The following is a 14,492-nucleotide window of genomic DNA, read 5'->3' as shown; positions in this document are numbered from 1 at the left end:
GTCACGTCTGGTGTAGTCACGTCTGGTGTAGTTACTTCCATTGATTATAGTAGCAGCTAATTGATGCAGCAGACGCTACGCAAATGGAACGTTTCAGTTAGGCGCCTGGTGTAGCTCATACCTTACATAATAGCCGGTACGACGCTAGCTAGTTTGCGCGTTAACTTTAGTGGATATTCAGAGAGCACAGACCATGGCGTATCTTTCTCCTTCTGCCTGTGGGCTGCAGTCATTTTTATTTAGTCTGGGCATGGGCAATCTGTTTGAAGCTTGGTAACCATTATTGTTGAAGAACTACTTTGGTGATGGAAGGATGGTGAATTGATCAATTTTTGCATTTTGTTAAATTATGTAGTGACTTATTTAGGAATGCAATAATCAAAATCCAAAAATCTATTTGGTTGACGGTTTGTTTCATTATAAACTGAGTGCAATATGGGGGAAGTTGAAATAAAATGTGACATGATTACAAAAACAAAGGCTTGTCATCAACCAAAACACATCTGTCTTTCATCTTTCTCCCCTATGATCAGATTACCCAAGATTCATGTTAATGCCAGGTGTAAAGTGGGCGATACTGACACACACATACACACATGGACTGGACTTGGGCTTAAATAGAGGGAACTGAGGGAATTTGAGCAGACACACACACACACACAGGCAGTAACCATGCTGGTCTCTGTGCTGTTTTTCTTGTTTGGGGTCTTCCTCCTCTTCTTCCTCTTCAGGGTGAGAAGACCCAAGAACTTTCCTCCTGGACCCAGAGCACTTCCTCTGCTGGGAAACCTGTTGGAGATCAACTCACACCAGCCACTGAAGAGTTACAAGAAGGTAAATACAACAACATTATTTCAGGAAGGTAAAGCAAACACAATGCAATATAAACTCTAAATGTCAATATCATGCTGTTGGTCTTTTCTTTTTTGTACAGCCCTCACTCTTTTGAACTGTGTGAAATTGTATTAATAGAGTTCATATATGTCGATGTATAAATCTTTTGTATAATCAACATTATATTTGCTGAAGGTAGCTTGCACTGTCACATGGTGAATGGACACTACTTGACTTTCAAGAAGCATAACACAAGACATTGCTTAAACTCAAAGCAGCATAACAGCACATCACAACACAACACACTGTAGCACAATATATGTGTTGTCATTCAACTTATTTTGATAGTTTAGGGGCATCCCTGATGATTCATGAAAATTAAACAAAAGAAACTTGCATCAGTGTGTATTTCCATATTTTGTGCAATGCCAATTAAAATGGCAATCTTGAAAACAGCTATGGGCTCAAATTTGAGGTTGTGAGTGAAGCTTAAATGGTAGTAGTATGTAACACAAACTCAACTGATGCAGTTTGAGGCTAATAAACTCTTTTTATCAACACGCAATACCTATCATACCTTAAGCAATAACCTTTGAACAGAAGTTTAAAAGTCTGGCTTCAGAAAGTAAAAGTATATGGATCTTTTTCACAGCAGCGTTCTGAAAGTTGTGACTACTTCATTAACATATTTAGTCACACCTTTGTCCTACTATTTCATGTCAAAATGGCTGCTGGGAAAAAGGTCTATTGGTTCTACCTGTGCACTTAATATCCTCCTGAGAATCAAGAAAAAAAAGTGTCCTCCAATTTCTTTTTTGTTGTGATTTCCTATCTATTTAGGATTAAAAACACATCTTACCATTTTTATTTTGTTACATTTATTTTTATTTTTATAGCATGTCCACTGTGGTGGACAAAAGGACTGTTTTAGTATGAAAAGCTAACCACAAAAATTGACAAATTATGCTTGTAGTGGTATTAAATTAAGGTTAAACAAATATAAGGGAAAAGGCTATTTATTTTTCTAGACTATTTTATTTGCCTTTTTGGACAGTTTTATTTATTCTTTTCTGGATTGTTCATTTCATTTTCATGTTTTTCTTTCATCTGCGATAATTCTTTTTTTAGTCTTACTCTTCTTCCCCATCTTCTTGAGGCACATGTTCATAGGTCTGTTTCACTCACTCATCAGCTCCAAATCTGACCCCCCTCATTCATCCTATACAAATTATCTCCTAAATTTCCCAAAAAATCAAAGTATTTTGGTCCTGGTGTCCATTATAATGGACATTCATAGTCACTATTATTTCAACATGTAAATAACTTCACTTCTTTCAAAATTAATCATATGATTCCTGATATTTCCATGAACAAGAACATATATCACATCATAATAAATGCTTAATAAGAAGACAATATTTGACTTCTCTATCTCTCCTCCTTCCATAAAATGTGCTTGTTTTGATGTCAGCCATTTTTGAGAAAAAGAAAGAGCTCAAAGGGGTAAAGGAGTATACTGTAGCCTACATCTTCAACTTATGTCCACTACCTACAGAGGACATAGGTCTATGTAGGTCTCAGGGGTGATTCCACTAACTAACTGATCTATCTGGCCAAGAAGATGTACTATTTAGATCCAGCTGATTTAGTGAATGGTTAGAGCAAATTTTAGGCAGGAATTTTAATTTCTGAAGCCGAACATCTACACAGCTCTGCTTTTGAAGTGGCGTGAGGTATACCTTAGATTAATTTCTCATATCAAAGCTGCACATTTAAAGTAGGCCTGCTATAATATGTGTATGTGTGTCTTGTGTATTTATTGGTATTGCATGATATTTTTATGTGTGTGTGTGTGTGTAGTTGGCCGAGCGCTATGGTCCTGTCTACAGTCTGTACTTGGGTACTCATCCTACGGTGGTGTTGGCCAGTCAGAAGGCCATCTGAGAGTCTTTAGTCACAAGAGCCAGTGAGTTTGCAGGACGACCAAATCACATGTTGATTTGCCATATAGTGGAATGCAAAGGTAAAGCCACACACACACACACACACACACACACACACATACTAACTTCAAATTGATTTTGTGTGATTGGTGTATTTGCACACGATTTCAAATGTGTTTGTCTGTATCTCAGGACTGTCTATGGCAGATTATGGTCCAAAGTGGCAGGAGCACCGGCGCTTCGCCCTGACCACGCTGCGTAACTTTGGGATGGGGAAGCGCACCATGGAGGAGAAGATTCTAGAAGAAACCCAACACATCTGTGCCGAAGTGGAGAGGCAATCCGGTACCACAGCTACCACACAATTTCAATAGGATGCCAAGCAGTTTTTGTCCCTTAGGGTGCATATTGTTTTGTGCATATTATAAAAATGTAAAACATTGTTAAACAAGTTTAGTAGCTCCCAAGACAAACCTCTGACACACGTGAAAGTGACCAACACCTGAAATCATCACATCCTTAGCAGACATGTAAAACTGGTGCCGTCTCACGTGATCTGCACCTGCACAACACAGGACAATGCAAAGTATACTTAAAAAAAAGACTTATGTCAATATCTATTCCTGTCCCTTCTCTCTCTCTCTCTCTCTCTCTCTCTCTCCTCACAGGGAAGACTATGGATCCTCAGCATCTCTTCCACTATGCTGCCTGTAACATTATCTGTTCCATTCTTTTTGGATCTCGGTTTGACCACGACGACGCCTTTTTTAAGAATCTCATTGTCATGATTGAAGAATTTACTAAATTAATCTATAACCCTTGGGCAATGGTAATTTATGCTTTATGCATACTGTGTTTTTTAAAAAAAATGTAGCTCTGTTATATTTTTTCAGTATAAATCTTTTTTGATACAGTATTTCAGCAATTACCTTCATAAGTCGCCTCTTCCCTTTCCCAATACAGCTCTATGACGTTGCTCCATTCACAAGGAATCTTCCTCTGCCGTTCAATCGGACTTTTGATGTAATCAGACGGATCAAAGCCCACATACTCAAAGACCTCATCGACTGCTACCTGGATGAGATAGAGAAGGTGAGTTTGTGGAACAGTATGAGAGCGCAAATGTGAATATGATTGAGTGCACAGGAAGGTTTTTAAAATCTGCACTTAATCTCTCTCTCTCTCAAATAGAGATAGAATAAGATAGATAGATTATGTCTATTTATCTAGACATTAAATATCTAGACAATATCTAATAACTGAATATCCTTATTATAAACTCTCTCCCTCTCTCACACACTAACCCGGAGCAGTGAGCTGCCTGCTACAGCGGCACTCAAGGGAGCAGTGAGGGGTTAGGTGCCTTGCTCAAGTGCACTTCAGCCGTGGATGTGGGCATGGGAGAGCAATGCTCAACCACTTCCCCGGCTCACATTTTTCCTACTGGGTCAGGGATCGAAGTGGTAGGGTATGAGGTCAAGCACCTGAATACTGGTTGGTTTTGGAAAGACACATTTTGAGATTCTGAATTTGTGTGTATATGTTCACATAGAGCGTTGCTACCAGGAGATCAAGGAAGTGCTGGGCTCTCGTGAGCAGGTGTGCTTTGAGGATCACCAGTACATGCCCTACGTCCAGGCCGTGATCCATGAAGCCCAAAGAGTGGCTGATGTAGCTCCTCTGGGTTTGTATCACAACACAACCACTGACACACACGTCCAAGGCTACAGCATCCCCAAGGTAATAATCATCATCACCTTGACTACATTGTCATTTAGATGATCACTAGATTCACAGGTTGCCACTGCATCTCTTTCTCTCATGCACATATTTACAATCACAGATCTTCATCAAATGCTGCATAGTTAATCCCTACAAAAGTTAGATGCACTGATTAGGTAATGAAGGTTATGGGGTGAAATGTCAAGGTTGCATGTGGTCTGTGGCCAAGGTGCACTAGAGGTTAAACTGTACCGATGCTTGTTTTGTTTCCATTTGTAGCTCTTGCTGTTTCTCACCAAGTATTTACATTTTATTTTACTTCCTCTCTCTCTCTCTCTTTCTTTCTCTCTCTCTCTCTCTCTTTCTCTCTCTCTCTTTCTAGGGCACAATGGTCGTTCCTCTCCTGTCCTCAGTGCTACATGAGGAGGGTCAGTGGAAGTCCCCTCATGACTTCAACCCAGAGAACTTCCTAAATGAGTTTGTGAGGGGGGAGTTTGTCAAACCTGATGCCTTCATGCCCTTCTCTGCAGGTACATGTAATTAACTAGATGTCCAGAATACATAGGATTAGATATATTAAAATTGTATTGTAATCCTAATATGTAGGTTTCTGTATTAGTCTATTGTTGCAAAGAAATCATTTTTCCCAAATTTGAAACCATTCAACTGTGCACTATGAGGTTGGTAATGCATGATATGGTGGTTACATGGTCATCCATGATATTGTGGTATATAATCTATAGGTCTATAATCTAACTTTGATTCTCTCAGGTTCCCGTATGTGTCCAGGGGAGGGACTTGCTCGCATGGAACTTTTCCTAATCCTGGTCACATTGCTGCGTCGCTTTCAATTGGTTTGGCCAGAGGAAAGGGGTGTTCCTGATTACGACATGGTGTTTGGACTCACACAGGCACCCAAACCGTTCCACGTCACCGTCCACCTGAGAGAAGACCAGAACTAATGGCTCCTCACATACTTTCTCTTCGAGAGTTTGCTTTTAAAATAAAACTTAATGTTTTTACTGACTACTTACTTTACTAAAATATTTTAAAGGAGCTAAGTATAATTTAGTAGGTTTTGAGTTGTCTTAAACACAGCCACATGACATGATACTCCTCCATGGACTGTTTGATACAACACCACGCATGGTACAATGTGGTTTTACATGAGAGCTGGTCTGATGCTAGCTAGTTTGCACGTTAACTTTAGTGGATATCTGAGCTGCTTTCGAATTCGTCGAACAAAGTTGAATGTTCGTAGTGAACATGTTTGTATGAACAGATACATTTGAGTAAACATTCCATCTGAAAGTTAACTATCAGTCCAACTCCCAACATGTTTGCCGAGAACTACCTCCTCAAACTATTTGCGAGTATTTGCAAACATTCGCAGAAAACTCAAGGCAAACAGAAAACGTCGCAAACGTTCGCCTATGTTTGAGAATTTGAAAGCACCTCTGAAGAGCACAGACCATGGCATTTTTTCCATCATGTTAAAACAGTTTCTTGAAATTCAATTATTATTTACGGTGCTAAACTACACAAAGAATCTCCAGATAACACCTTTGAGATAACTGAGGATTCTACAACTATTGGGATTACACATAGGCTATGTATTGTTTGGACAGGGAAATCATAGAATGGTAAAAGCATGTTAAGTAATATTGGACTCCAGCATCATTATGGAAATGGTTGAATTAAGTAATTTGTATTCTTATTTCTTTCTCTTGTAAGTTGCAGTCTTTTTTTTGCTCTGGGCATGATTGCTCACAATCATAATGTAAGACATGTTTCAGGTAGTTGATGCAGCAATAGTCTAATAAGTCACCAACGTTGTCTTCCAGGCAGCGCTGCATGGAAGGCACTAGGGTTAGGTGAGGGTTAGGGTTAGGTGCCTTGCTGGCAACCATTATTTCTGAAGAACTACTTTGGTGGTGGAGGAATGGTGATTTATATTGATAAAATAGTTTGTGATTTATTTGTTTACGAAACTTTGAATAAAATGTGACATGATTATACAAAGACTTGAGTCTTGAGTCTCAAAGCTGAGTCATCAACTAAAACACATCTTTCTTGAAAATAGTCTTGTTTGCGCCACACAAAAATAATACAGTATAGCCAATAATAGTTGTGTAGCATTTTTATGCCTACCTTATATCAGAGGCTTTCTCATAAGGAGACATAGTACTCAAAGAATCCTCCATAGAATGGGGTTAGATCATAATGCCAATATGGTGGTTGTCTACACCAATCCTGTCCCTCCCATTAACCAACTGCTTAATTGTCCTTTTTAGGCTTATTTTAGCGATTTGCAGGGAGATATTTTTTTAAAGGGACTTTTTGGGACTTTAGTTTATTCACCGTATTCCCCAGAGTTAGATAAGTTGATACATACCCTCACAGGCAGCACCTGAAAAGCTGCGGTGTTACTTCTTCAAACCCCAAGGAGCAGTGCTTTGCCTGAATGAAAACATAGTTTTGTCTCAACATAGGCTGTGTCTCGTTTGACATTGTTATTTATACAGGCTATTGGAATCTGGAACCAGCCACTTCGAGGCACTTCGAGGCATACCTGTCCAAAAGTGTGTTACCAAGATGGCCACCGAGTGAGGGGACTTGTCCCATCTCCTCTGGTAGCAATTAGACAAATGACATCCTTGAGGAAGTCAAGCTTTGAACAACTCCCGGGGCACAAGCAGGAGGACCGAGGACAGAGGACGCGTGCAGATAGCGTTATGATCTGCACCCACAGTATCTGCTTCACTCTCCCTTGCTGATAAACAACGTTATCTTACTGAGATAAAGTTCAAGTGAACGAGGTCCACTGATCTACAGTTGCCTACATTTAGGCCAGGGCAACATAGGCTAGGCCTGAGTGTCAGACCAAGTTCAACAGAGTTTGTTTTAGGTAATGAACTCTGCTGAACTGCTATAACTGTTAAGCTGAATGCCCACAGAGATCAAATGAACTGAAAGCAAGACACTTCAACAGCATAACAAATCTTTTCAAATATTATTTATATATTATATATTTGTTGTATACACATTTTATTGTAAGAGACTGGCAGTGTGTCTCCTGACTGATGTATTGTTCTAGTATGAATATTGTATTATCAATAAATAGATCAAATTAATGCCGATAACTGTTTTATGATAACCAATTTAATTTGAACTGAATTGCTGCACAAAATTCATTCCTCAAGTTCAAGTACTCAGAAACTACAAAAAATATACATGTGAGTAATTTGTGGTGGCTCTTTCAGGATTGTAGCCAGGCAATTGAAAATGAATCTTGAATATATCAGTTCATTTTCAATTTTGAAAAGGTCAAGACAACATACAGCAGGCTAGGCCTGACAGTCTGAACAAGTTCAATAGTGAATGAACTCTGCTGAACTGCTACTGCACAGAGTCCACACAGAATTAACTCAAAGCAACACTACACTACAACAGCATATCATGAAGTTGTTTCTTATTTTGGTTTGAATTGTTTTGTTTTTAGAAAAAAAAAAAAGTTTGTGTTAGATGTGAATATCAAAGGTGGTGGGCATAACTGTGATACAATTTTTAAAAAAAAAAAAGAAAAAGACCAACATTTTTGACCAAAAAATGATCAGATAAGCTATTATATGCTTACCATTATGCCACTTTGTCTGTTGTACACTTGACTGTCCTATAGGGCCTACTGTATATTAGCCCATACACAATTTAGACTGTCGTCATACCATCTACATCTGATAACTTATTCCCTGCTATATATTGTTCTTATATTTTTTCTTGTTTGTCAAGCAATTCTATTATGTTTACATTCTTGTCTTTTCATAGTCATAGTTAATATTTATTAATAAGCAAGCTATCGGACTGTTCAATTCCACCATTGCACAAACACTCTACCATAGTACCTTTTCACGGTCAGTCCATATCAGACCTTTGTAATCACTTCACAATTTGATATCTCTTTAAATTTCTGTGAGTGATGTTTATGCATGTGACATATGTGTGTTTGTGTGTTTGTTGTATTATGGTTGTCTAAGCTACTGGATGCCTAAACTTTCCTTCAGGATGAATAAAGTATCTATGTATCTATGTATCTATCTATCTATCTATCTAGATGTAGCTTTGGTGTGCTATACGACATGCGGACCCAGGTTTGAGTCCTACCTGAGGTCATTTCCCGACTATTGCCTACTCTGCCTAACTACTGCCTGTCTCTCACTCTCTCTCTCTCCCACACATTACCTGTCCATGCTAAAATCAAATTCCAAAATAATTGCTAATATAGAGGTAGCAACCAAAAACATATTTATTCATTTTTACACCTGTAGGCTACATACACACACACCTGTAGGCTACATTCAGAACAAGCTGTTATGATTCCACCAGTGCCAATGCTGAGTCACTGATATCGATCTAACACAACATTCCCTCCCTCCACTCTCCTCTATCCCTCCACCCCACCCCTCCCTTCCCCTCTCTTTATCTTTCTTCATGGGAGTGAGCCACTGTCCACCTCCCCTGGCCTCTCTCTTTTTGTTATATAAAGTCTATTTACTGCTCACCGGTTAAACTAAGTGGAGTGACTTGCTGAGCCACTGAGCCACACGCACACACACAGACACACAAAGAGAGAGAGAGAGAGAGACCATGCTGATCTCTGTGCTGCTGTTGTGGTTTGGAATCGTCCTCCTCTTCTTCTTCTTCTTCAGGGTGAGAAGACCCAAGAACTTTCCTCCTGGGCCCAGAGCACTTCCTCTGCTGGGAAACCTGCTGGAGATCAACCCACACCAGCCACTAAAGACTTTGGATAAGGTAAGGAGCACCTACAGATAAAGACACACTAAAGAGTTTCAAAAATGTGAAGACACACACACACACACACACACACACACACTCTCAATCCACAGGTAGACACACATACATTGCTCTCCTGTTTGTATATCTATGAGGCCACTTTGCTGTTGTGATGTCTGATGACTGATACCTATTATAGTGAATTACAGTGCCCTGTATAATTATTGGCACCCTTGGTAAAGTTGACTAAAAACAGGTATAAAAAAGAATCTCTTGATGATTTATTATAGACCCTTTCAACAATAAAAACAAAAACAAACAAACATTCTATTTGGTTCCCAATCTACTTCCTCTGCATTAAGATAACATATGGAATGTTAAAAAGGAAGTCTTGTGGGGCCAACTATGATGCTGATAATGGAACTCTCTTGAAAGGGTCCATAGTCACACAATGAAAACAATGAGGAAAAACCAAACCTTGAAGGGAAGCAAATGTGTTCTGAGAAAAAGGAAAATCTCATAAAGAAATAAATATTTTTAATAAATATATGTCTCCGACAATTATTCACAGACACTCTGATTAACTTAAACTTGCAGTCGGCAAGTCTGGCAGATTGAGTGGATTTAGCCAAAATGTTTATTTGAATGTTTACAACTCTCATGCCCCTCCCCCACTCCCCCTCCCATCGAGTTTGTGCTCGTCAGTGCGTGTGCACCAGACTGTGATTGACAGTCAGATCTCAGACAGCCCTGCGCTGATTGGACCAGAGGAATCGGGAGCTGTGGATTTTTGCAAAACAAATAACAGGCTCTAGCGCGTTTTTTTTTTTCTAAAACTGACTGATTCATGCTGTTCTGTCGGAGCATAATGTGAATGATCAGTGAATATGATCAAAAATGTTTTGCCGACTGCAGCTTTAAAGACATTTAATATAAATAGGAAAATGTTTCTGTTACATTAAGATTTTTTAGGGGTGCCAATAATTGTGGGTGACGTATTTTTGTTAAACTTTTTTGATGAAAATCATCTGCACAACCAATAGAACACAAAGTGAAATACCCAAGCAGCAATACAATTTAGAGGAAAATAACATAACACAACATTCGGTTACTGTAGCATATGTATTGCATTTAAAGGAAACAAATATAACTCGGTTATCCAAAATACATGGTTAACTGTCTTCTGTCTTCTTTGGACAGTATCAATGTGATATGTATTGTACACAGCTATTAGTTCCATAATGTAATATGAGATTATAATTAGTTTTTTCTTGTGCTTGCTCCTTATATGTGTATGTGTGTGTGTGTGTGTGTTTGTGTGTGCGTGTGTGTGTGTCTATGTTTAGTTGGCAGAGTGCTATGGTCCTGTCTTCAGTCTTTATGTTGGTTCTCGTCCTACGGTGGTGTTGGCTGGTCAGAAGGTTATCAGAGAAGCATTGGTCTCCAAAGCCACTGAGTTTTCAGGACGGCCAAATCATACGATGGTTTCTCATATACAACAAAGCAAAGGCAAGACAACACATGCTTACATGCAATGCAAAAAGGCAAGACAACATATGCACACATGCAATGCAAAAAGGCAAGGCAACACACACACACACACACACACTGATTCTTCCAATGGAACGATGCTTTCTCATGACTGCCGTAAGTACATGTTCCAGATTGTGTTTTTCAAAAATGTTGATGTGAGGCGTCACTGTGCTTTATGTATTTAGGTGTGATCCTGGCAGATCACGGCCCTGCATGGCAGGAGCACCGGCGCTTCGCCCTGACCACGTTGCGCAACTTTGGGATGGGGAAACACACTATGGAGGAGAAGATTCTAGAAGAGACCCAAAACATCTCTGCTGAGCTAGAGAAGCATGCAGGTACTCAAGGGTTAAACATTCAATCCACTGATTTAATTGACCCCTTCAGGGTCCACATCACAGAAAAATGTGCATGCCTATCTGGGTCAGACAGCGTTCCATTCCATTGAATGGGGGTGTGTGAAGTGACGGACGGTGACAATGAAAGTGCATACCATGACAGCTCAATATCCGGGTCTATTACCTGTGCCATTTTTCTGACCCCATTCTGTGCATGCACCCAACATAGGCTCCATAGGTTTACAAATATTGAAGGGGTCTATAGGCAGCTTTTGTGCATTAGGGTTCAGTGTGATGCAAAACGTTTCCTTGAAGATAAAAGCTGATATCTGTCTGTGTTGATACCCATTTCTATCTAGAAGAAGGTGCTAATTTGATTTGACACTTAGATAGATAGATTGATAGATAGATACTTCATTGATCCCCAGGGGAAATTCAAGAATTCACTTACACAAATTTAAACAAAGCTTTAGAAAATGTTTGCCTTTTTTCTATTTCAAACACATATTCAGTTTCTCATATTCACTTTTATCTCTGCAGGGAAGTCCATGGATCCTCAGTATCTTTTTCACTATGCTGCCTCGGACATAATCTGTTCCATTATTTTTGGGTCGCGATTTGACTATAACAACACCTACTTTCAGAGCCTCATTGTCATGATGGTAGAATTGACAAAGTTAGTCCTAGACCCTTGGGCTATGGTACTTAATTTTTAACTTGTATTTGTTTCCATTGTTTTGCATAACATTTTGTATGAAAAAACAAAATTAAGTGTCTAACATATTTTGGTATATTTTTTATATTTTGTTTACCTTCATATTTACGCTAAGATCACCTCTCAGTGATAACACTACACGTGTATCTCTTCTTGCTATCTCCCAATGCAGATCTATGAAATTGCCCCTTTCACAAGGAGTTTACCTCTTCCGTTTAATCGGGCCTTTGACTTAACCAGGCGATTGAAAAACCACATACGAAAAATGATCTCTGAACACAAAGACTCGTGGACTTCAGGACAGCCAAGAGACTTCATTGATAGCTATCTGGATGAGATGGAGAAAGTGAGTGTGTGGAGTATGACAAGGCAAACACGAATATGAGTGAGGTTTAAAAATCTACTTTTATCTACTTACTATATGCATACTGTAGATGTTAAATCAATTAATCAACAAACCAACCAATCAATCAAATACATACATAGCAAAAATAGAGATTTTAAAAAGGTTATGGTAGGAAAATCAGCACAGATTGTTTTCTTGACAGAGGAAAGGAGCAAGTGACCAAAATCAACAGATAATATCTTACTGAATGTTGTAAGAAAACAAACTGTGTGTATTTGTTTGTCATTTAGAGGACAGGTAAAGGGACTTCCTTTGATGATAGTCAGCTGGTAGCCATTTTGTTGGACCTTTTTATTGCTGGGACTGACACCACCTCCAATACCCTGCGGACAGCAACACTCTACCTCATGACCCATCCCCACATACAGGGTATGAGGTCAAAGTCAAACACAATGTTTTTGTTTAATGTCTAGCGGCTATTAGGATTCTGATTGGCTGTCAGCTTTTTGTCACTCTCAAAATCGTTCTGAAAGTGATCTCCAACTATATTGTTCTTCATGTCGTAGGAATGTATGTGTTTATTTGTGTTTATATGTGAAGAACGCTGCTACCAGGAGATCGAGGAAGTGCTGGGCTCTCGTGAGCAGGTGTGCTTTGAGGATCGCCAGTCCATGCCTTACGTCCAGGCCGTGATCCACGAATGCCAAAGACTAGCTGATACAGTTCCTCTGAGTGTGTTTCACACTACGACCACCGACACACACATCCATGGCTACAGCATCCCCAAGGTAACACTCACTTTTAACACCAGAACAAAGTGTGTTACCACCTACCTTATCATTGACCTCTTGTTTAGCGACAGTACGTTTTCTTGTAGTAAATGCATAGAGGATGACAAGAATAGAGAAATAATCGTTCACACAAGGAACGATTACTATAAAGATAACTATAACTATAACAATAAAAGCATCCACACTGACCAACAATAAAGGAAAGTCTCTCCTCATGTTGAAGAATGTGATGGCTAAATTTGATGGATTCTGATTGGCTGTCAGCTTTTTGTCACTCTCAAAATCGTTCTGAAAGTGATCTCCAACTATATCGTTCTTCATGTCGTTATCATTTTAGTTTATGTGTGGACGTTGTTATTCATATTAGCTTGAGCGATAATTTTTTAGCGTTATCGTAAGTTATCATTGTTTGTGTGAACGGCCCTTTAATCCTTGTTACCTTGATGATTAAACCTTGGTGAACACATCACCACATGTAATGTAACTGATACAATTGGATCCTTGATGGTCACTGTCCTTTCACTGCTATCTCTCTCCCCCCCCCTCTCTCTCTCTCTTTCTCTCTCTCTCCTCAGGGCACGATGATCATTCCTTTCCTATCCTCAGCTCTACGCGAGGAGGGTCAGTGGATGTCCCCTCATGACTTTAACCCAGAGAACTTCCTGAATGAGACGGGGGAGTTTGTCAAACCTGACGCCTTCATGCCCTTTTCTACAGGTAGAACACTCAGTCATTCTTTCTGACATTGTTGGAAATGGTACTGCACTCTTATAAATAAGTGATATTTTGCCAGTCTTTGATACACACACCAATGGCTTCTACAGCAGTGCATCTTTTTTTGTAAACACAGGCTCTCGCATGTGTCTGGGGGAGGGGCTTGCGCGCATGGAACTCTTCCTCATCTTGGTCACATTGCTGCGTCGCTTCCGATTGGTCTGGCCAGAGGAAAGGGGTGTTCCTGACTACAGCAAGGTGTTTGGAATCACACAGGCACCCAAACAGTACCATGTTACTGTCCACCTGAGGGAGGCAGTGAACTAATGGGTTTTGCTCTGTTGATCTACTTGAGGGCAATTAGGTTTCTGTTGCCTTTTCCAGGTTCACCTTACAGGCATCTATGGTTGTGAAATTAGTTTTTTTTTTTTTTTTTTTAGCTACAACCCTTATTGCAGTGCTGTTGCTGACAATAATGTAAAATGCCTGACAACATAATCCACATGTTCAAGAAATGAAGTGTAACTTAATCAAAATGCAATGGCATAAAGGACAAAATCAGACGGATTAGCTGTTGTCTAAATAATGTCTTACCACCTTTCAAAGACATTACTCTATTTTTTTCCCACATTTGTGGATACATTTGTTTTTGTTGTATTTGTCAAACATTTATATTCTTGGACACTCTGGCATTGGGTTCATGTCTGGTGTATTTTCTATGTGTTTTAATATTGTATCAATAAATAGATCACAGGCTGTCGATAA

The 14,492-nt window shown here is 39.4% G+C and overlaps 2 protein-coding genes across 2 annotated transcripts; both read left to right on the top strand.

Annotated features, from left to right (window-relative positions):
• LOC125287963 (cytochrome P450 2F2-like) lies at positions 1-5,461 on the top strand. The gene is given in 9 exon segments (XM_048234048.1): positions 1-834; positions 2,695-2,857; positions 2,970-3,122; positions 3,446-3,606; positions 3,741-3,869; positions 4,210-4,240; positions 4,330-4,517; positions 4,882-5,029; positions 5,271-5,461. Coding segments are annotated over 9 exon segments (1,326 nt in total). The 5' UTR covers positions 1-672.
• Positions 5,462-9,007: 3,546 nt separating this feature from the next.
• On the top strand, positions 9,008-14,492 carry LOC125287074 (cytochrome P450 2J2-like). Its single transcript, XM_048232494.1, has 9 exons — positions 9,008-9,308; positions 10,637-10,799; positions 11,009-11,161; positions 11,702-11,862; positions 12,049-12,222; positions 12,513-12,651; positions 12,823-13,010; positions 13,589-13,730; positions 13,864-14,492. Exons 1-9 carry the CDS (start codon positions 9,144-9,146, stop codon positions 14,052-14,054), a joined length of 1,476 nt encoding a protein of 491 aa, XP_048088451.1. The 5' UTR covers positions 9,008-9,143; the 3' UTR covers positions 14,055-14,492.

This window comes from Alosa alosa, chromosome 22 (genome assembly GCF_017589495.1).
Source record: "Alosa alosa isolate M-15738 ecotype Scorff River chromosome 22, AALO_Geno_1.1, whole genome shotgun sequence".
NCBI classification, from domain to species: domain Eukaryota; kingdom Metazoa; phylum Chordata; class Actinopteri; order Clupeiformes; family Clupeidae; genus Alosa; species Alosa alosa.
The sequence above is the reverse complement of the archived record's forward strand: the minus strand, read 5'-3'. Positions and strand labels throughout refer to the sequence as shown.